The following is a 23,279-nucleotide window of genomic DNA, read 5'->3' on the forward strand; positions in this document are numbered from 1 at the left end:
CCCGCAGTCATGATCGATCGAGCCAGAGTCTCTGGCACTGTAAGGCAGCAATTCTACCGCTGTGCCACCGTACAGCATAGGAACAGGCCCTTCAGCCCATAATATACCGAACATGATACTAGGTTAATCTAACGTTGTCAGTCTGCACCCGATCCATGTCCCTCCATTCCCTGCCTCCATCTGCCTCCATCTGCCTCTTAAACACCTGCCTCCACCTGCCTCCATCTGCCTCCATCTGCCTCCACAGGGCAGTGTGTTTCACAACCATCCACCACTCTGTATACCAATACTTGCCAATCTGGGACATTGTTGGCCGGTGTGGGCAAGTTGGGCCGACTGTATCACTCTGTGACTCTATACAGCATGGAAACAGGCCCTTCGGCCCACCGGGTCCGTACTGACCCAAGCAATAACCTACACACAAGAGGGACATGTTTAAAACCTACCACAACCGGAGAAAACCCACGCAGGTCACGGGGAGAACGTACAAACTCCAGACAGACAGCACCCGTAGTCAGGATCGAACCCGGGTCTCTGGCGCTGTGAGGCAGCAACTCTATTAAAACTCTCCTTAAAACTATGGCCTCTAATCTTTGACATTTCCACCCTGGGGAAAAGTGGTTATGATTGTCCAACCCATTTAGAATGTTATATAATACATAATGTTACATCAGGTCTCACTTCAGCCTCCAACGTTCGAGAGAAAATTCCCCAAATTTGTCCGACCTCTTATTACAATTAATGCCCTTTAATTCAGGCATCATCTTGTGAACCCTCTCACTGTATTGCCCCAACACCGCCCATCGGGACATGGGCCTGTCGCACTGCCGGAGACTGTCATAGTCGTACCAGGTCGCAGAAAAAACAGTGACTGGACACCCCCCCCCCCACGACAATATCGACAACAACCTACCACCTAGTCAATGTCCAGCTACGGCAAGCTACCGACAACTGCCGACCCATTAGGATGTCCACCTGCGACCACACCTACATCCACACCTACACCCACACCTACATCCACACCTACATCCACACCTACATCCACCTACATCCACACCTACATCCACACCTACACCCGCACCTACATCCACACCTACATCCACACCTACACCCACACCTACACCCACACCTACATCCACACCTACATCCACACCTACATCCACACCTACATCCACACCTACATCCACACCTACATCCACACCTACATCCACACCTACATCCACCTACGTCCACACCTACGTCCACACCTACGTCCACACCTACGCCCACCTACATCCACACCTACATCCACACCTACATCCACCTACATCCACCTACATCATCCCACCTACACCCACACCTACACCCACCTACATCCACACCTACATCCACCTACACCACCCATCCCACCTACATCCACACCTACATCCCACCTACATCCCACACCTACATCCCCACCTACATCCACACCTACATCCACACCTACATCCACCCATCCACCTACACCTACACCCACACCTACATCCACACCTACATCCACACCTACATCCACACCTACATCCACACCTACATCCACACCTACATCCACACCTACATCCACACCTACATCCACACCTACATCCACACCACACACCTACATCCACACCTACATCCACACCGACACTCACACCTACTACCTCCCCACCTACATCCACCTACATCCCCCTACATCCCCACCTACATCCCCACCTACATCCACACCTACATCCACACCTACATCCACACCTACATCCACACCTACATCCACCTACATCCACACCTCCACCCCCACCTACACCCACACCTACATACCACACCTACACCCACACCAACACACACACCTACATCCACACCTACATCCACACCTACATCCACACCTACTCCACACCTACATCCACACCTACATCCACACCTACATCCACACCTACATCCACACCTACATCCACACCTACATCCCACCTACATCCCCCACACCTACACCCCACACCTACATCCACACCTACATCCACACCTACTACACCCCCTACAACCCCTACATCCACACCTACATCCACACCTACATCCACACCTACACCACCACCTACACCCACACCTACATCCACACCTACATCCACACCTACATCCACACCTACATCCACACCTACATCCACACCTACATCCACCTACACCCACACCTACATCCACACCTACATCCACACCTACATCCACACCTACATCCACACCTACATCCACACCTACACCTACATCCACCTACATCCACACCTACATCCACACACACACACACCTACACACACACCTACACCCACACCTACACCCACGCCTACATCCACTACTACACCCCACACCTACACCCACACCCACACCTACACCCACATCCACACCCACATCCACCTACATCCACACCTACACCCACACCTACACCCACACCTACACCCACACCTACATCCACACACACACCCACCTACATCCACACCTACACCCACACCTACATCCACACCTACATCCACCTACATCCACACCTACATCCACACCTACATCCACACCTACATCCACACCTACATCCACACCTACCCCACCACATACACACCACATCCCCTACATCCACACCTACATCCAACCACACCTACACACCTACATCCACACCTACATCCACACCTACATCCACACCTACATCCACACCTACACCCCCCTACATCCCCACCTACCTCCACACCTACATCCACACCTACAGCCACACCTACATCCACACCTACATTCACACCTACACCCACACCTACATCCACACCTACACCCACACCTACACCCACACCTACACCCACACCTACATCCACACCTACATCCACACCTACACCTACATCCACACCTACATCCACACCTACATCCACACCTACATCCACACCTACATCCACACCTACATCCACACCTACATCTGCACCTACATCCACACCTACATCCACACCTACATCCACCACATCCTACATCCACACCTACATCCACACCTACACCCACACCTACATCCACACCTACATCCACACCTACATCCACACCTACATCCACACCTACATCCACACCTACATCCACACCTACATCCACACCTACATCCACACCTACATCCACACCTACATCCACACCTACATCCACCTACATCCACACCTACATCCACACCTACACCCACACCAACATCCACCCACACCCACACCCACATCCACACCTACATCCACACCTACATCCATCCACACCTACATCCACACCTACATCCACACCTACACCCACACCTACATCCACACCTACATCCACACCTACAACCACTCCTACATACACACCTACTCCCACACCTACACACACACCTACATCCACACCTACATCCACACCTACACCCACACCTACATCCACCCCTACATCCACACCTACATCCACACCTACATCCACACCTACATCCACACCTACATCCACACCTACATCCACACCTACATCCACACCTACACACCTACACCCACACCTACATCCTACATCCACCTACACCCACACCTACATCCACACCTACATCCACTACCTACATCCACACCTACATCCACACCTACATCCACACCTACATCCACACCTACATCCACACCTACATCCACACCTACATCCACACCTACATCCACACCTACATCCACACCTACATCCACCTACATCCACACCTACATCCACACCTACATCCACACCTACATCCACACCTACCTCCACACCTACACCCACACCTACACCCCCACCTACATCCCACACCTACATCCACACCTACACCCACACCTACATCCACACCTACATCCACACCTACATCCACACCTACACCCACACCTACACCACACCTACATACACCCACCTACATCCACACCTACATCCACACCTACATCCCACACCTACATCCACACCTACATCCACACCTACATCCCACCTACACCCACACCTACATCCACCTACATCCACACCTACATCCACACCTACATCCACACCTACATCCACACCTACATCCACCTACATCCACACCTACATCCACACCTACACCCACACCTACATCCACACCTACATCCACACCTACATCCACACCTACATCCACACCTACATCCACACCTACATCCACACCTACATCCACACCTACACCCACATCTACATCCACCTACATCCACACCTACACCCACATCTACATCCACCTACATCCACACCTACATCCACACCTACATCCACACCTACATCCACACCTACAACCACCCGCGACAAGCTACAACAATTCAGTCGCCGGTACCTGTCGCTGTTGCCGTAGGTAGTCACCAATGGAATGCACCAAAGTCAGCACCTGGGGACAACTACGACAGTGCCTACGTCAGGAAGTCAAGCTCTGCTCATTGGCATCAAACCCACTGTGGGTGAAATGTTGTGAACATTTCAAAAATCCAGCGGGGACCAGAAAGATGTAACGACTCTTTGGGCAACTGAGGAGACGACTCACGACCGTACAGGCGACACCCCAACGACCATGTGGGAACAGCCTAGTCACCTGTAGTGGGACAGGGCATTGGACCTCGTACCTGCACCACCCCAGTATGGGTCTTTCATCTCTCTGCAAGACAGACACAAAATGCTGGAGTAACTCATCGGGACAGGCAGCATCTCCGGAGAGAAGGAGTGGGTGACGCTTCTGAAGAAGGCCTTTCTTCAAGCCTTTCACTATTCGGTAAGTTTCAATGAGGTTCCCCCTCATCCTTCTGAACTCCAGAATGGACATGGATGATGTGTAGGCAGATGAGACCAGTTTCAGCCCGAAACGTTGCCTATTTCCTTCGCTCCATAGATGCTGCTGCACCCGCTGAGTTTCTCCAGCATTTTTGTCTATCTGAGATCAGTTTAACTTGGCATCTTGTTTGACACAGACATTGTGGGCCGAAGGGACTGTTCGAGGCTGTAGAAGAGTCTCGACCCAAAACGTCACCTGTTCCTTCTCTCCAGAGATGCTGCAAGTCCCGCTGAGTTACTCCAGCATTTTGTGTCTATCTTCGATTTAAACCAGCATCTGCAGTTCCTTCCCACACATTTCATCTCCCCCCCCCCCCCTGCGTTGACTGCCGGTGACGCTAGGTTGTTGCTTTACCAGTGAGGTGAAGTTCATGGCTCGACTCCGGGCTGAATTCCCCTCACTGCCAGTCACCGCTCCTCAAGAGACATTTGCCGCTACACATCCTGGTTCGCCCCAAGTCAGCACAGCACTGTAGACTGGCACGGAGATGTGGTCTAGCCCACAAGATGTACACACTGCTACTGGACACAGACTGGTGGTAAAACAAGAGGGGGGAGAGAGAGAGAGAGGGGGATATTTACACTGGCTCCAGCACTGCGCCTCCGAAACAAAAGGATCCCTATCGGCTCTGACTCACGTTTTGCAGCGTTCTGGCTGATGGGAGGGAACTGCACAAACAAAGCCCTTGCCAAAGGCAATTATAAACCCGAGGCGCTGATAAAACTCCAGCAGTCTCTCAGCATAGAAGCTGTGGGCTTTCTAGTTTATTGTCACATAAGGGGTAAGCCATTTAGAATGGAGACGAGGAAACACTTTTCACACAGAGAGTGGTGAGTCTGTGGAATTCTCTGCCTCAGAGGGCGGTGGAGGCCGGTTCTCTGGATAATTTCAAGAGAGAGCTAGACAGGGCTCTTAAAAATAGCGGAGTCAGGGGATATGGGGAGAAGGCAGGAACGGGGAACTGATTGGGGATGATCAGCCATGATCACATTGAATGGTGGTGCTGGCCGAATGGCCGAATGGCCTACTCCTGCAACTATTGTCTATTGCCTATCAGTATAGATGCAGTGTAACGTGTAGACAGGTAGAGTGTTGGGTGCTAACCAGTCGGCAGAAAGACAATGAATGATTCATTAAACTTCCCCTCCCCCCCCCCTTCTTTTAGTTTAGTTTGGTTTATTGCCATGTGTACCGAGGTACAGTGAAAAACTTTTGTTGTGTTCTAACTGTTTAAGGAGGAACTGCAGATGCTGGAAAAATCGAAGGTAGACAAAAATGCTGGAGAAACTCAGCGGGTGCAGCAGCATCTATGGAGCGAAGGAATAGGTGACGATTCTGGTCGAGACCCTTCTTCAGTCTGAAACATCACCTATTTCCTTCTCTCCATAGAGCTGCCTCACCCGCTGAGTTTCTCCAGCATTTTTGTCTACAGTTGTACTCTAACTAGTCAGTGGAAAGACAATACAAGATTACAACCAAGCTATCTCCTGGTGCTCCACTTTCCTCCCACACTCCAAAGACGTGCAGGTTTACAGGTTAATGTGTAGATTGTCCCTAGGGTGTAGGATAGTGTGGGATAGTTCCCAAGGAAAACTTCCCTGTGCTTTTCCCTTTAAATGTTCCCCCTTTTCATTTAGATTAGTTCAGTTCATTATCACATGTACCGGTGTACAGTGAACAGCTTTTGTTGTGTGTTATCGAGTCAGCAGAAAGGCAAAACCTGATTACAATCCAGCCATTTACAGTGTACAGATACATGATAAGGGAATAACGTTCAGTGCAAGGTAAAGCCAGTAAAGTCCGATCAAGGATAGTCCGAGGGTCACCAATGAGGTAGATAGTAGTTCAGGACCGCTCTCTGGATGTGGTAGGATGGTTCAGTTGCCTGATAACAGCCGGGAAGAAACTGTCCCTGAATCTGGAGGTGTGCGTTTTTCACACTTCTGTACTTTTTGCCGGATGGGGAGAAGAGGGAGTGGCCGGGGTGGTCACTGGTCCTTGATGATGCTGCTGGCCTTGCCGAGGCAGCGTGAGGTGTAGATGGAGTCAATGGAAGGGAGGTTGGTTTGTGTGATGGTCTGGGCCGCGTCCACAACTCGCTGCCATTTCTTGCAAACATGGATGGGGCTGTTCCCAAACCGAGCTGTGATGCATCCCGATAAACTGCTTTCTACAGTGCATTTCTTGGGTCAGAAGATCAAGAAGGGCAGAATAGCCTGCTCTCATTCCATCCACAAAGTCGCCAGAATTAAAGGCCTGTCCCACTTGGGCGTCATTTACACGTGATTTGCGTCATTACGCGACATCCTACAAATTGGTTGGTGCATCGTGACGCGCACATGGCGCGCGGTGAGGCGTGGTGGCGTATGGGGTGGGGGGGTGGTGGTGTATGGGGTGGGGCGTGGTGGTGTATGGGGTGAGGCGTGGTGGTGTATGGGGTGGGGTGTGGTGGTGTATGGGGTGGGGCGTGGTGGTGTATGGGCGTGGTGGTGTATGGGGTGGGCGTGGTGGTGTATGGGGGTGGTGGTGTATGGGTGCGTGGTGGTGTATGGGGTGGGGGGTGTATGGGGCGTGGTGTATGGGGTGGGCGTGGTGGTGTATGGGGTGTATGGGGTGGTGGTGGTGTATGTGGTGTGGTGTATGGGTGGTGTGGGGTGGTGGTGTATGGGGTGGGGCGTGGTGTGTATGGGGGGTGGGGGTGGGGCGTGGTATGGTGGGCGGTGGTGTATGGGGTGGGGTGTGGTGGTGTATGGGGTGGGGTGTGGTGGTGTATGTGGTGGGGTGTGGTGGGGTGGGGGGGGGTGGTGGTGTATGGGGGTGGTGTATGGGGTGAGGGTGGTGGTGGGTGGGGCGTGGGTGTATGGGGTGGGGGTGGTGGTGTATGGGGGGGTGGTGGTGTATGGGGCGTGGTGTGTATGGGGTGGGGCGTGGTGGTGTATGGGGTGAGGCGTGGTGGTGTATGGGGTGTGGGGTGGTGTGTGTGGGGTGGGGTGGGTGGTGTGGTGGGTGTGGTGGTGTATGGGTGTGTGGTGTATGGGTGGGGCGTGGTGTGTGGGGTGAGGGTGGTGTATGGGGTGGGGTGTGGTGGTGTATGGGGGGTGGTGGTGTATGGGGTGGGGTGGTGGTGTATGGGGTGGGGTGTGGTGGTGTGGGGTGTATGGTGGTGTATGGGGCGTGGTGGTGTATGGGGTGTATGGTGGTGTGGTGGTGTGGTGTGGTGGGGTGGTGGTGTGTATATGGGGTGTTGGGCGTGGTGGGTGGTGTGTATGGGGTGGGTGTGGTGGTGTGTGGGGTGGGGGTGGGGTGTGGGGGTGGTGTATGGGGGTGTGTGGTGTGTGGTGGTGTATGGGGTGTGGGGTGTGGGTGGTGTGTGTGGGGTGGGGTGTGTGGGGTGTGTGTGGTGTATGGGGTGGTGGTGTGTGTGGTGTGGGGTGTGGGGTGGGGGTGGTGTATGGGGTGGGGGTGGTGTGTGTGTGTGGGGCGTGTGGTGTATGGGGTGGTGGTGTGGGGTGTGGTGTATGGGGTGGGGTGTGGTGTGTGGTGTATGGGGTGGGGCGTGTGGTGTGGGTGTGGTGGTGTATGTGGGGTGTGGTGGTGTATGGTGGTGTGGGGTGTGGTGGTGTATGGGGTGGGGTGTGGTGGTGTATGGTGGGGTATGGGGTGGGTGGTGTATGGGGTGGGGCGTGGGGTGTATGGGTGGGGCGTGGTGTGTGTGGTGGTGGTGGTATGGGGTGGGGTGTGTGGTGTATGGGGGTGGGTGTATGTGGTGGCGTGTGGGTGGGGTGGGTGTGTATGGGTGTGTGGTATGGGGTGGGTGGTGGTGTGTGTGGTGTGGTGTATGGGGTGGGGGTGTGGTGTGGTGTGGGTGGTGTGTGTGGGGTGTGGGGTGGTGTATGTGGGGTGTGGGGGTGTGTGGTGTGGGGTGTGTGGTGTATGTGGGTGTGTGGTGGTGTATGGGGTGGTGGGTGTGCGTGGGTGGGTGGTGTGGGGTGGGGTGGTGTATGGGGGTGTGGTGGTGTGGGGTGGGGGGTGGTGTATGGGGGTGTGTGGTGGGGGGGTGTGTGTGGTGGTGTATGGGGTGGTGGGGTGTGGTGTATGGGGGTGTGGGTGTGGTGTGTATGGTGGTGTGGTGCGTGTGGTGGGTGGTGGTGGTGTGTGTGTGGGTGTGTGGTGGTGGGGGTGTGGTGGTGGTGTATGGGGTGGGGTGGGTGCGTGGTGGTGTGGTGGTGTGTGGTGTATGGGGTGGCGTGGTGTGGGTGCGTGGTGTGGGGTGTGGTGGTGGTGGTGGTGGGTGTGTGGTGTGTGTATGGGGTGGGGTGTGGTGGTGTATGGGGTGTGTGTGGTAGGGGGGTGGTGGTGGTGATGGGTGTGTGTGGTGTGTGGTGGTGGTGTGGTGGTGGTGGGTGGGTGTGTGTGTGTGGTGGGGGTGGGGTGTGGGGTGTGTGTGTGGTGTGTGGGGTGTGTGGTGGTGTATGTGGGGTGTGTGTGTGTATGGTGTGTGTGGGTGGTGGGGTGTGTGTGGGGTGGGGTGGTGTGTGTGTGGTGTGTGTGGTGTGGGGTGTGTGTGGTGTGTGTGTGGGGTGGGTGTGTGTGGGTGGTGTGTATGTGTGGGTGTGTGGGTGGTGGTGTATGGGGGTGTGGTGTGGTGGTGGGGTGTGGTGGTGTGTGTATGGGTGGTGTGTGTGGTGTGGGGTGTTGGTGTGTATGTGGGTGTGGGTGGGGTGTGTGGTGTATGGTGTGGGGGTGTGTGTATGGTGTGGTGTTGGGGTGGGGTGTGTATTGTGTATGGGTGGGTGTGGTGGTGTATGGGGTGTGTGTGGTGTATGGGGTGTGTGGTGTGTGTGTGGGGTGGGTGTGTATGTGGTGTGGTGTGTGGGGTGTGGTGGTGTATGTGTGTGTGGTGTATGGGGTGGGTGTGGTGGTGTATGGGGTGGGCGTGGTGGTGTGGGGTGTGTGTGGTGTATGGGGTGGGGTGTGTGTGGTGTGTGTGTGTGGTGTGGGGTGTGGTGGTGTATGTGGTGGTGTGGGGTGTGGTGGTGTGTGTGTGGTGTGGGGTGGTGGTGTGTGGTGGTGGTGGTGTGTGTGGTGGTGTATGGTGGTGTGGTGTGGGTGTGGTGGTGTATGTGTGTGGTGTGTGTGTGTGTGTGTGTGTGTGGGTGTGGTGGTGTGGGTGTGGTGGTGTGGTGTGGTGTGGTGGGTGTGTGGGGTGGGGTGCGTGGTGGTGTGGGTGTGGTGGTGTATGGGGTGGGGCGTGGTGGTGTATGGGGTGTGTGGTGGTGTGTGGTGTTGTGGGTGGGGCGTGTGTGTGTGGGGGTGTGGTGGTGGGTGGTGTATGTGGTGTGGTGGTGTATGGGTGGGGCATGTGTGGTGTGTGGTGTGGGGTGGGGTGTGGGTGTATGGGGGGGGGTGTGTGTGTGGTGTGTGGGTGTGTGTGGTGTATGGGTGTGGGGTGTGTGGGGGTGTGGTGGTGTGTGGGTGGGGCGTGTGTGTGTGGGGTGGGTGGTGGTGTATGGGGCGTGGTGGTGGTGGTGTGTGTGGGGTGGTGTATGGGGTGGGGGTGGGGTGGTGTGTGGGGGTGGTGGTGTGGTGGTGTGTATGGGGTGTGGTGGGTGGGGGTGGTGGTGTATGGGGTGGTGTGGTGGTGTGTGGGGTGTGGGTGGGGTGCGTGGTGGTGTGGTGTGTGGTGGTGTGGGTGTGGTGTGTGTGTGTGGTGGTGTGGGTGTGTTGGTGTGTGTGTGGGCGTGGTGGTGTGGTGGTGTGTGGTGTGTGGTGGGGTGTGGTGTGTGTGTGTGGTGTGGTGGTGGGGGGGGTGGGTGTATGGGGTGGGGCGTGGTGTGTATGGGGTGGGTGTGTGGTGTGTGTGGGTGGTGGGTATGGGGTGGGCGTGGTGGTGGTGGGGTGTGGTGTATGGTGTGGTGGGTGTGGGGTGTGGTGGTGTGGGGTGGGTATGGTGGTGTGGGGTGGGGGTGGTGGTATGGTGTGTGTGTGGTGTATGGGGGTGTGGTGTGGGGTGAGGCGTGGTGGTGTATGGGGTGTGGTGGTGTATGGGGGGGTGTGGTGGGGGTGTGGTGTGTGGGGCGTGGGTGTGTGGTGTATGGGTGTGTGGTGTGTGTGGTGTATGGGGTGAGGCGTGGTGGTGTGTGTGGTGTGTGTGTATGGGGTGGTGTGTGGTGGTGTATGGGGTGTGGGTGGTGGTATGGGGTGGGGTGGTGGTGGGGGTGGTGTGTGTGGTGGTGTGGTGTGTGGTGGTGTGTGGTGGGTGTGGTGTGTGGTGTGTGGTGGTGTATGTGGGGGTGGTGGTGTGGGGTGGTGTGTGGTGGGGGTGGGGGTGTGTGGGTGGGGGTGGTGTGGGTGGTGGTGTATGGGGTGGGGGTGGTATGTGGGTGTGGTGTGTATGGGGTGTGTGGTGTGGGGTGGGCGTGGTGTGTGTGTGTGGTGGTGTATGTGGTGGTGCGTGGTGGGTGTGGGGGTGGTGTGTGGGGTGTGTGGTGTGGTGTGGGCGTGTGGTGTATGGGGTGGGGTGTGGTGTGTGGGGGTGTGTGTTGTGCTGGGTGGGTGTGGGGTGCGTGGGTGGTGTGTGTGGGTGTGGTGTGTGTGTGGTGGTGTGTGGGTGTGTGTGTGGGTGTGTGTGTGTGTGTGTGGTGGGGTGTGTGTGTGGGTGGGGGGTGGTGGTGTATGGGGTGGGGTGTGGTGGGTGGGGTGGGGTGGGTGGTGTGGTGTGGGGTGGGTGTGTGTGTGGTGTGTGTGTGTGGGGTGGTGTGGTGTGGGTGGGGTGTGGTGGTGTATGGGGTGGGTGTGGGTGGCGTGGGGTGGTGTGTGGTGTGTGGTGTGTATGGGGTGGGGTGTGGTGGTGTGGTGTGTGTGGTGTGGTGTGGTGGTGTATGGGTGGTGTGGGTGTGTGGGGTGGGTGTGTGTGTGGTGGGTGGTGGTGTATGGGGTGTGGGGTGGGTGTGTGTATGGGGTGGGGTGTGTGTATGGGGTGTGTGTATGGGGGGGGGTGTGTGTGGGGTGTGGTGTGGTGGTGGGGTGTGGGTGGTGTGTGGTGGTGTGTGGGTGGGTGTGGGGTGGGTGGTGTGTATGGTGGGTGTGGTGGTGTATGGGTGTGGGGTGGTGTGTGGTGTGGTGTATGGGGTGGGGGGTGTGGGTGTGGGTGTATGGGGTGGGTGGTGTATGTGTATGGGTGTGGGGGCGTGTGGGTGGGGGTGGTGGTGTGTATGGGGTGGGGGGTGTATGGGGTGGGTGGTGTGTGTATGGTGCGTGGTGTGTATGGGGCGTGGTGGTGTATGGGGTGGGGTGGGGTATGGGGTGGGGCGTGGTGGCGTATGTGGTGGGGTGGTATGGGGTGGGGCGTGGTGGCGTATGTGGTGGGGCGTGGTGGTGTATGGGGTGAGGCGTGGTGGCGTGCGGTGAGGCGTGGTGGCGTATACAGTGACTCGCGGTAACCCGCGGCGCCCCAGGATTTTGCAATGCTCTAAATCCTCCAGCGCCACGTGCGTGCCGTGTCCCTTGCGCACGCTGACGTACTGATGGTGTACGTGTAGCGAGTGTTGACGCATGGTTACGCACGGTGACGCACGAACGTTATCTATGCTAATTTATTATGCGTCACCGTGCGTCAACGCCCGTAACTGCCCGTACGCTGTCGGCACGTGACCACTCGGGTATAAAGCGCGCGTAGTTTTGAACATTTTTCACTGGGAATATCCTTGCCACGGATATCGGACCAAGTACGAATGACATCGAAATGGTTCCCAAAAGAAGCGGGGCCCTCAAGACCACTTGGCCGCAACTGTCGTACCGCTAGACGATTATCGCCCGACAGTTGCGCGCCAGTCACTATCGGCTTCGTGCACAAATGGCGCCCAAGTGGGAAAGGCCCTTACCTCTCTCTGTAGGATGTAAACCAACCCTTGCTGGGGACTGCACAAAGCATTTGCTGCCAGTCCATACTCAGTCAGCTCATCATTCACCACCTTATTGTTAACAACCCAGGCACATAAAGGACAAATCAGCCCTCACTTTGTGACATTCCCACCCACTGATTGAAGCAGCAATTTACCACTGTAGATCGGCACAGGCTGGTGTCGAACCCATCATCTACAATCATAGTTCACCACGGCACGGTGGTGCAGCACCCGGTAGAGCAGATGCCTTACATGGCCCGGGTTCGATCCCCACTATGGGTGCGTGTGTATCTCTACGTTCTCCCCGTGACCTGCGTGGGTTTTCTCCGAGATTTTCAGTTCCCTCCCACACTCCAAAGACGTACAGGTTGATTAGCTTGGTGTAAATGTATAAATATAAAATTGGTCCCACACCAGTCGGTGTGGACTCGGTGGGCCGAAGGGCCTGTTCCTGTGCTGTATCTCTGAACTAAACTGAACTGACCTCCAACGTGGAAACAGGCCTTTCGGCCCAACTGACCCATGCCATCCAAGTTGTTCCATCTAAGCTCGTCCCATTGTTTATCTTTGGACCACATCCTGCTGTCAATCCATTCCTGGGATGTCAGGACTTTCATATGAAGAAAGACTGGATAGACTCGGCTTGTACTCGCTAGAATTTAGAAGATTGAGGGGGGATCTTAAAGAAACTTACAAAATTCTTAAGGGGTTGGACAGGCTAGATGCAGGAAGATTGTTCCCGATGTTGGGGAAGTCCAGAACAAGGGGTCACAGTTTAAGGATAAGGGGGAAATCTTTTAGGACCAAGATGAGGAAAACATTTTTCACACAGAGAGTGGTGAATCTGTGAAATTCTCTGCCACAGAGGGTAGTTGAGGCCAGTTCATTGGCTATATTTAAGAGGGAGTTAGATGTGGCCCTTGTGGCTAAAGGGATCAGGGGGTATGGAGAGAAGGCAGGTACGGGATACTGAGTTGGATGATCAGCCATGATCATATTGAATGGCGGTGCAGGCTCGAAGGGCCTACTCCTGCACCTATTTTCTATGTCCCTATATTTCCATTCATTTGTTAGTTGTACCTTATCACCCCTCGGATTTCCCCTCTTCCCTTAGTCTGAAGAAGGGTCTTGAGCCAAAATGTTGTGTATTCCTTTTCTCCAGAGATGCTGCATGACCCGCTAAGTTACTCCAGCATGTTGTGTCTATCTTCCCTCAAACAATCTCCTATCCATGTACCTGTCCAAGCTCTTTATACCTAGCCGTAGTGTGGCGCCACCCGGTGGTTGAGCCACGTGGATCGAACCCTCGTCGGTAGAGGTGGGACGGTCACGTGACTGAGTTTGTCGGGGGTTGGGGGCGAGGAACGTCATCAGTCAACGGGAGTGTCCGCCAGCAACAGTGGGGACTCCGCTTGAGGTCCCACTTCACGCACGTGTGTTTAAAAGCTGTATTTGCTAATAATCTACATCGGTGAGACCAAGCGTAGGCTTGGCGATCGCTTCGCCCAACACCTCCGCTCGGTCCGCAATAACCAACCTGATCTCCCGGTGGCTCAGCACTTCAACTCCCCCTCCCATTCCGAATCCGACCTTTCTGTCCTGGGCCTCCTCCATGGCCAGAGTGAGTCCCACCGTAAATTGGAGGAGCAGCACCTCATATTTCGCTTGGGTAGTTTACACCCCAGCGGTATGAACATTGACTTCTCCAATTTCAGGTAGTCCCTGCTTTCTCCCTCCTTCCCCTCCCCTTCCCAGCTCTCCCACAGCCCACTGTCTCCGCCTCTTCCTTTCTTTTCCCCCCCCCCCCAACCCCACATCAGTCTGAAGAAGGGTCACGACCCGAAACGTCACCTATTCCTTCGCTCCATAGATGCTGCCTCACCCACTGAGTTTCTCCAGCATTTTTGTCTACCTTCGATTTTTCCAGCATCTGCAGTTCCTTCTTAAACATTTGCTACTAAAGATAGTTTTATTCACTGCAGTAGAATAATACAGCATGGCAACAGGCCCTTCGGCCCAATTAGCACACACTGACCAACTTGTCCCATCTACACTAGTCCCTCCAGCCTGCGTTTGGCCCATTTCCCTCTAAACTTATGCTAACCATGTACAGTACCTGTTCAAATGTTTCTAAAACATTGTGATAGCGCCTGCCTCCTCCTGCAGGTACATTGCAATTAATTACAGGTGGAGCAACTGATAGAGACCCGGGGTTAGATCCTGACGTCGGGTGCTGTCTGTATGGAGTTTGCACGTTCCCCCTGTGACTGCATGGGTTCCCTCCAGCTCGATGGTCAACATGGACTCAGTGGGCCGAATGGCCTGCTTCCTTCCATGTTGTATCTTTCAATCAATGAATGATGCACCTCTGTCGTTTCTCTGGCTCAAGATGTCCCCTTTCACCTTACAATACAATACAATACCTTTATTTGTCATTTGAACCCCACATGAGGTTCAAATGAAATGTAGTTTCTGCAGCCATACAATAAAAGAACCAAAACACACACCAACACTATTCACATAAACATCCATCACAGTGGCTCTCCTCCTCACTGTGATGGAAGGCAAAGTTCTTGTCTCTCCCCTGCATTCCATTTCCCTCCCGAAGTCGAGGTCAAAGCCCCCGTCGGGCGCTAGTCCGCGGCAAATTAAGGCCGCGCCGGGCGTTGTAGGGCCCCCCTCCAGGTCACTCTCAACCCCGCAATTCGGGCGGGAGAAGTCGCCGCTGCCACTGCCGGTGCCCCGCAAAGCAGCCTCCCACCGGGGATCCGCGAGCTCCCGGTGTCACCATCCACCGGAGCCGGGCCGCAGCAACGCGCCACCGCCGCTCTCCACGCCCCGAAGCCAGCCAGCTCCACGGAGGTAAGTCTGCAGCAGCTCCTCAGCAGCTCCACAGCAGCTCCACAGGCTCCGCGGCTCCACAACCGCTCCACAGCTCCACAGGCTCCGTGACTTGAGCCTCCAGGTCATTCCGGTGGAGGCCGCTCCACGGCGCTCGGCCCCAACGGCAACGGAGACCCGACAGGTAAAAGGTCGGGTCTCCATGCAGGGAAGAGATTAAAAGTTTCCCCCACCCCCCACACATACACATTTAAAAAAAACAAAAAAAAACGCTAAACCGCTACAACTAAACTCTCAACAGGACAAAAATAAACAAAAAAAACACGGACAGACTGCAGAGGCCGCTGCGACACCAGTCGCACCTTGAACCTGTGCCCACTAGTTCTAGACTTCTTAGTTTCGAGATACAGCCCGGAAACAGGCAGGTGGGACTAGTGTAGATGGGGCATTTGGTCGGAATGGGCAAGTTGGGCCGAAGGGCCTGTTTCCACATTGCAGGAAAGAACTGCAGATGCTGGTTTAAAGCGAAGGTAGACACAAAGTGCTGGAGTAACTCAGCGGGACAGGCAGCATCTCTGGAGTGAAAGAAGGGCGATGTTTCAGGTCGAGACCCTTCTGCAGACTGATGCCAGGGGAGGGGGCGGGACAATGTAGTCGGAGACAGTAAGACTGGTGGGAGAACTGGGAAGGGGGAGGGGATGGAGAGAGAGAGAGAGAAAGCAAGGGCTATCTGAAGTTTAATTTGGTGAGACATGAACAAGCAGAAACAATGAGTCTGCCAGGACAGTTCTGTCTGTGGATTTAATTTGGCTTTGTGAATTTAATTGATTTCCCTCTCTATCCCCTCCCCCTTCCCAGTTCTCCCACTTGTCTTACTGTCTCCGACTACATTCTATCTCTGTCCCTTGACATCAGTGTGAAGAAGTGTTGTCCACCCATTCCTTCTCTCCAGAGATGCTGCCTGTCCCACTGAGTTACTCCAGCTTTGTGTCTAACTTCCACACTGTGTGACTGTGTGCCACGGAATTCATCCAGTTTAGTTTAGTTTACAGATGTAGAGTGGACGCTGGCCCTTTGGCCCACTGACCAGCGATCCCCGCACACGAATAGCCCTGTCCCACTGTACGAGTTCATTCCAGGAGCTCTCCTGAGTTTAAAAAAAATTAAAGGCGTGGTAAGCACGGAGAATGAACGTAGCGGGTACGTCGGAGCTCGGGGACGTCTCTTAGCGACTCGTAACGCTAACGGCAGGTACTCGGGAAGACTCGCTAACGGCAGGTAAGCGCGGGAAGACTCGAGAGCCCCGAGTACCGACGAGTGGCCATTACCCTAAATCTCCGAGTTCGTATCAGGGCAAACTCGGGAGAACTCTTGGAATGAACTTGTGCCGTGGGGCAGGGGTTTAACACTATCCCACACACACTAGGGACAATGTTTACATTTATACCAAGCCCAATTAACCTATAAACCTGCACGTCTTTGGAGTGTGGGAGAAAACCGAAGATGTTGTAGAAAACCCACGCAGGTCACGGGGAGAACGTACAAACTCCGCACAGACAGCGCCCATAGTCAGGATCGAACCCGGGTCTCCAGCGCTATAGGTAACTCTGCCTCTGCGGTAACTCTGCCTCTGCGCCACCGTGCCGACCAGTTCTGAGGAGAAAGGGCGAGTCCTTTGCCACTGACCCAGAAACGCCCCACACATGCCTTGTGCCAAATTACCAGCGCAGTGGAAGCCAACAATGGCATCGAGCAATGACAGAAGTTTTAGTTGCGTTTTAAATTCCCTGAAGAACTTTGCGGTCCATTGCTTCCCTCCAGTGGCAGCGCTTTGTAAGGAAACTTTTGGCAAGACAAAAAAAAAAAATTGGAAATTTAGCAAGTTGGATAGCACCCACGGTCACCCTTATACCCCTGCCCCACGGTACGAGTTCATTCCAAGAGTTCTCCCGAGTTTGTCCTGATTCGAACTCGGAGATTTACGGTAATGGCCGCTTGTCGGTACTCGAGGCTCTCGTGGACATTTATCAACATGTTGAAAAATCTTCACCAGTCTTCCAATGCATATCTGCCGTTAGCGAGTCTTCCCGAGTATCTGCCGTTAGCGTTACGAGCCGCTAAGAGACGTCCCCGACCTCCGACGTACCCGCTACGTTCATTCTCCGTGCTTACCACGAGTTTGATTATTTTTAAACTCGGGAGAGCTCCTGGAATGACGTGGGACTGGGCTTTAACTAACCAAGAAACAGTCAATCTGCGCCTTGAAAATACCCACTGCCTTGGCCTCGACAGCGCCCGTGTCCACGCTGTGAGGCTCCATGACCTTTCAGTGGTTATATTGGGAAAAAACCTCAGAGAGAGAGAACAGCGCTGAGAACAGAGGCTATATATCAAGGAGAGACAATATTACCGGCTGCACAAACAGACCATGGAAAGAAAATTAAAACCCGTAAAACAAAGTGTTTATGTGACTCACTGCTCATTGCATCACTAACGACACATCCACACACTTGCACACGGACACAGATCAGATTCTCAGACCTTCATTAATAATCCGACCACAAGCGCATTCATTCAGCTGTCCTGCTTCATTGCTTCAGTGGCCCGGGAAAGTTGTACATGATAAACCAGTCCCTGGGAGAGGTAGCGCTCGCTGTGAATGGTGTCATAAATGATAGGAGCAGAATCAGACCATTCGGCCCATCAAGTCTACTCCGCCATTCAATCGTGGCTGATCTATCTCTCCCTCCTAACCCCATTCTCCTGCCTTCTCCCCATAACCCCCGACACCCATACTAATCAAGAATCTATCTTTCTCTGCCTTAAAAATATCCATTGACTTGGCCTCCACGGCCTTTTATGGCAGTGGAATTCCACAGATTCACCACCTCCGACTGAAGAAATTCCTCCGCATCATTCTAATGAGACAGTTGATGGGCAGACAGTTGAGCAGGTAGAGGCATTTAGATACCTGGGCACAGAGATTGACACCCGCCTGTCCTTCTCCCAGCACACAGACTCTGTGTACAAGAAGGCACAGCAACGCCTGTTCCTGCTGAGGAAACTCAGGAGCTTTGATGTCAGACAGGACATTTTAACAGCTGACTATAAATCACATAGAATCTGTACTCACCTTTAACATCACATCCTGGTTCACCCTCACCTCTGTCAAAGACAAATCAAAGCTTTCCCGGATCATCAATCAGGCAAGCAAAATAACTGGCAAAACTCAAAATCAATGATCAGTACTCCACACCCAGGCAGTTAAAAGGAAAGCCAACCTCATTACACAGGATCCCACCCACCCCCTGCACAAGTCTTTACAACTTCTGCCATCAGGCCGCCGATATAAAGTCCCCCTATCCAAGAAAAACATCCACAAAAACTCATTCATACCCATTGCCATAAACAGCTTCAATAAACAATGAACAACGGACAAATTAACCCTGACGCATTGTCACTTTACACGTATCCACAACTTTTATCTTGTCTATTTTTACAGTTTTTAATCTTTATATTTGCTTTTAAGATCGATACACACTGCGTGTGCTCGCAGAAATCTGTGTTGTATGACTGCTTATCAGTACATTGTCCTGTCTGTATGTTGAGCCACGTCAAAGAAGATTTTCTGTTACGACAGACAATAAAGTTTTCTGAATCTGAATCTGAATCTAAAGGCTTGTCCTCTTCTTCCGAGGCTGTGGCCCCTGGTCCTAGACTCTCCCACTAGTGGAAACATCCTCTCCACATCCACTCTATCCAGGCATTTCACTGTTCAATAAGTTTCAACGAGATCTCCCCCATACATTTGGAGTAATGAGTTCAGTTTTGGTCCCCCTGCTGAAGGGAGAGTGCCAGGAAGCTGGAACGGGTGCAGAGAAGATGCCATTCTGCTCCTATCACTTATGACATGATCTCCGCCATAAAGCTTAGAATGGAATACAACTGGTTGAATGTCCTTCGTAACCACAAGATAGTTCTTGGCCAGAGAGAGCTCTCACCTGTTGAAGGATCACCATTGCTCCCTAGATCCGTGCGGCAGCCATCCACCATGTACACCTGGGAAGGAGCAAGAGGGAGAATGAAACAACATTTAAGTACAGAGTCGACATGTGACTTCTTCCTCTTATACAAGTGTTGAATTAAGTTGAATTCTTTATAAGTGATAAGTCACAGTGAAATTCTTTGCTTGCACACCCAAGGTATGCCAATAGTCTCCACGTAGAGGGCACTGACAAAGTCACAATAGACAATAGGTGCAGGAGTACAGAGGAGATTTACTAGAATGTTACCTGGGTTTCAGCAACTAAGTTACAGAGAAAGGTTGAACAAGTTAGGGCTTTATTCTCTGGAGTGCAGAAGGTTAAGGGGGGGACTTGATAGAGGTCTTTAAAATGATGAGAGGGATAGACAGAGTTGACGTGGACAAGCTTTTTCCATTGAGAGTAGGGAAGATTCAAACAAGAGGACATGACATGAGAATTAAGGGACAAAGTTTAGGGGCAACATGAGGGGGAACTTCTTTACTCAGAGAGTGGTGGCTGTGTGGAATGAGCTTCCAGTGGAAATGGTGGAGGCAGGTTCGATTTTATCATTTAAAAATAAATTGGATAGTTATATGGACGGGAAAGGAATGGAGGGTTATGGTCTGAGTGCAGGTAGATGGGACTAGGGGAAAATACGTTTTCGGCACGGACTAGAAGGGCCGAGATGGCCTGTTTCCGTGCTGTGATTGTTATATGGTTATACGAGTAGGCCATTCGGCCCTTCGATCCAGCATCGCCATTCAATGTGATCATGGCTGATCATCCCCAATCAGTACCCCGTTCCTGCCTTCTCCCCATATCCCTTGACTCCGCTATCTTTAAGAGCCCTATCTAACTCTCTCTTGAAAGCATCCAGAGAGTTGGCCTCCACCGCCTTCAGGCTCAAATGGCCGAATGGCCTACTCCTGCACCTATTGTCCATTGAGATGGTGGAGAAGACATGTTTTCGACCATGCACGAGCATGCCCATGAGTACGATTGAAACGTACTTGCACAAGAAGAAGCTTTGTTGAATTATCTTCCTGTTTGTACTTCAATAAGGAAACTATAAATCAAGAGACTATGTCTGGAAGATTCATCTTTCGATGGCTTTGAATGTCTCACGGAGGGCTCGTGGGTGAGTATAGATTCCCTTCTGATCTATGGTCTGCAATTCAAGTGACAATTAAGGGCTAAACCCTTGAGACATCGTAAAGACTGTCACTACAATTAGATTTCAAAATGAGTTTTAAATTGTTAGATACAAATCAGAACAGTTCAGTTTATTGTCACGTGTACCGAGGTACAGTGAAAAGCCTGTGTTGCATGCTAACCAGTCAGCGGAAAGACAACACATCAGTCAGTCAGTCAGTCCATTTTATTGAAGGTAGACAAAAGTGCTGGAGAAACTCAGTGGGTGCAGCAGCATCTATGGAACGGACAATTGACATTTTGACCAAGACAATTAACCTAAAAACCTGTACATCTTGAGCTTGGGTGGAAACAGGAGAAAACCCACACAGGTCACGGGGGGAACGTACAAACAAGCACCTGGGTGGCTGGCGCTGTAAGGCAGTAGCTCTACCGTAGTCAATGTCAAAAACATACACCACCCTGGGCCCACTCGCATATAGGAGTCTGATAACCGGGACCTCCTTGTATTTGATTGTTATATGAAGAGAGGGACACACACACACACACACACACACACACACACACACACACACACACACACACACACACACACACACACACACACACACACACACACACACACACACACACACACTCACTCATACTCACACGCACACATACACGCACACACACACACATGCACACACACACACTAAATCTCACACACACACACACACACACACACACACACACACACACGCATGCACATACACACTAAATCTCACACGCACACACACACACACACACACGCACGCACACACGCACACACACACACGCACACACACACACACCTCCACTCCAGAGATAGACAGCGAACAAGCTTTAAACAGTCTCTCGTTTCTCAAGTAAAAAGGCTGGCTATTGACCAAAAACAATGATGTCCACAAGAAGAGTTCGATGCCAGGACAGAGACTGGAATCCCGAGCTGGCAGCGGCTGGTTTCAAAACACAAGGGCGGCTTCTATTCACACAGTCTTTCTCTCCCGTTTAATTAAGTCTCGTTTCGATGACGGCACTAACTCTCCGTCAGAACGGTGGAAAATGTCAATGCCGACCGGAATAGAAACATAGAAACATAGAAATTAGGTGCAGGAGTAGGCCATTCGGCCCTTCGAGCCTGCACCGCCATTCAATATGATCATGGCTGATCATCCAACTCAGTATCCCGTACCTGCCTTCTCTCCATACCCCCTGATCCCCTTAGCCACAAGGGCCACATCTAACTCCCTCTTAAATATAGCCAATGAACTGGCCTCAACACTATGACACCTTGTCCTGGTGTTCCCAACATCGGGAACAATCTTCCTGAAGTGTTAAGAATTTTGTTGGTTTCTAGGGACAGTGTTGGTGTAGAGGACAGTGTTGGTAAGTGTCCTGTGTCAGGGACAGTGTTGGTGCACTCCCTCTAGGGACAGTGGGGTAGACGCACAGGTGCTTGGGACAGTGTTGGAATCGAGGACCAGTGTTGGTGTAGGGACAGTGTTGGTGTAGGGTAACACACAGTGTTGAGGTGGGACAGTGTTGGTGTAGGACAGTGTTGACAGTGTAGGGACAGGTGTCCTAATGTGTTGGTGTAGTAGGGTCTTAGACAGTGTTGGTGTAGGCTGGACAGTGTTGGTGTAGGGACAGTGTTGGTGTAGGGACAGTGTTGGTGTAGGGGACAGTGTTGGTGGTGGGACAGTGGAGGGTGTGGTGGTGTGGTTATGGGGACAGCAGGTGGGGTGTAGGGGAGACAGTTTGGTGTGTGGGACAGTGTGGGTACACGGACAGTGTTCGTGTAGTCGGACAGCGTGTTGGTGTTGTAGGGACAGTGTTGGTGGACGAGGACAGTGTGGTGGATCGCTGGGGTAGACAGTGTTGGTGTAGGGACAGTGTTGGTGTGTGGTAGACAGTGTTGGTGTGTGGACAGTGTTGGTGTGGGGACAGTATTGGTGTGTAGACAGTGTTGGTGTATAGACAATGTTGGTGTAGTGTACAGTGTTGGTGTGTAGGGACAGTGTTAGACAGTGTTGGTGTAGGGACAGTGTTGGTGTAGGGACAGTGTTGGTGTAGGGACAGTGTTGGTGTGGGGACAGTGTTGGTGTGGGGACAGTGTTGGTGTGGGGACAGTGTTGGTGTGGGGACAGTGTTGGTGTAGGGACAGTGTTGGTGTAGGGACAGTGTTGGTGTAGGGACAGTGTTGGTGTGGGACAGTGTTGGTGTGGACAGTGTTGGTGTAGGGACAGTGGACAGTGTTGGTGTAGGGACAGTGTTGGTGTAGGGACAGTGTTGGTGTAGGGACAGTGTTGGTGTGTGACAGTGTTGGTGTAGGGACAGTGTTGGTGTAGGGACAGTGTTGGTGTAGGGACAGTGTTGGTGTGGGACAGTGTTGGTGTAGGGACAGTGTGTAGGGACAGTGTTGGTGTAGGGACAGTGTTGGTGTAGACAGTGTTGGTGTGTAGACAGTGTGTGTGACAGTGTGGTGGGACAGTGTTGGTGTAGGGACAGTGTTGGTGTAGGGACAGTGTTGGTGTAGGGACAGTGTTGGTGTAGGGACAGTGTTGG

The 23,279-nt window shown here is 53.1% G+C and overlaps 1 protein-coding gene across 1 annotated transcript in view; it reads right to left on the reverse strand.

The window, feature by feature from the left end:
- myo7aa (myosin VIIAa) overlaps positions 1–23,279 on the reverse strand; it is a 155,232-nt gene that overhangs the window by 92,411 nt on the left and 39,542 nt on the right. Inside the window, exon 2 of the mRNA XM_055664799.1 lies at positions 19,518–19,575. Within this exon, the coding sequence (XP_055520774.1) occupies positions 19,518–19,535 (18 nt within the window). The 5' untranslated portion in view covers positions 19,536–19,575. The remainder of the gene's footprint in view (positions 1–19,517; positions 19,576–23,279) is intronic.

The sequence above is a fragment of the Leucoraja erinacea genome, chromosome 45 (assembly GCF_028641065.1).
Source record: "Leucoraja erinacea ecotype New England chromosome 45, Leri_hhj_1, whole genome shotgun sequence".
Classification (NCBI taxonomy): domain Eukaryota; kingdom Metazoa; phylum Chordata; class Chondrichthyes; order Rajiformes; family Rajidae; genus Leucoraja; species Leucoraja erinaceus.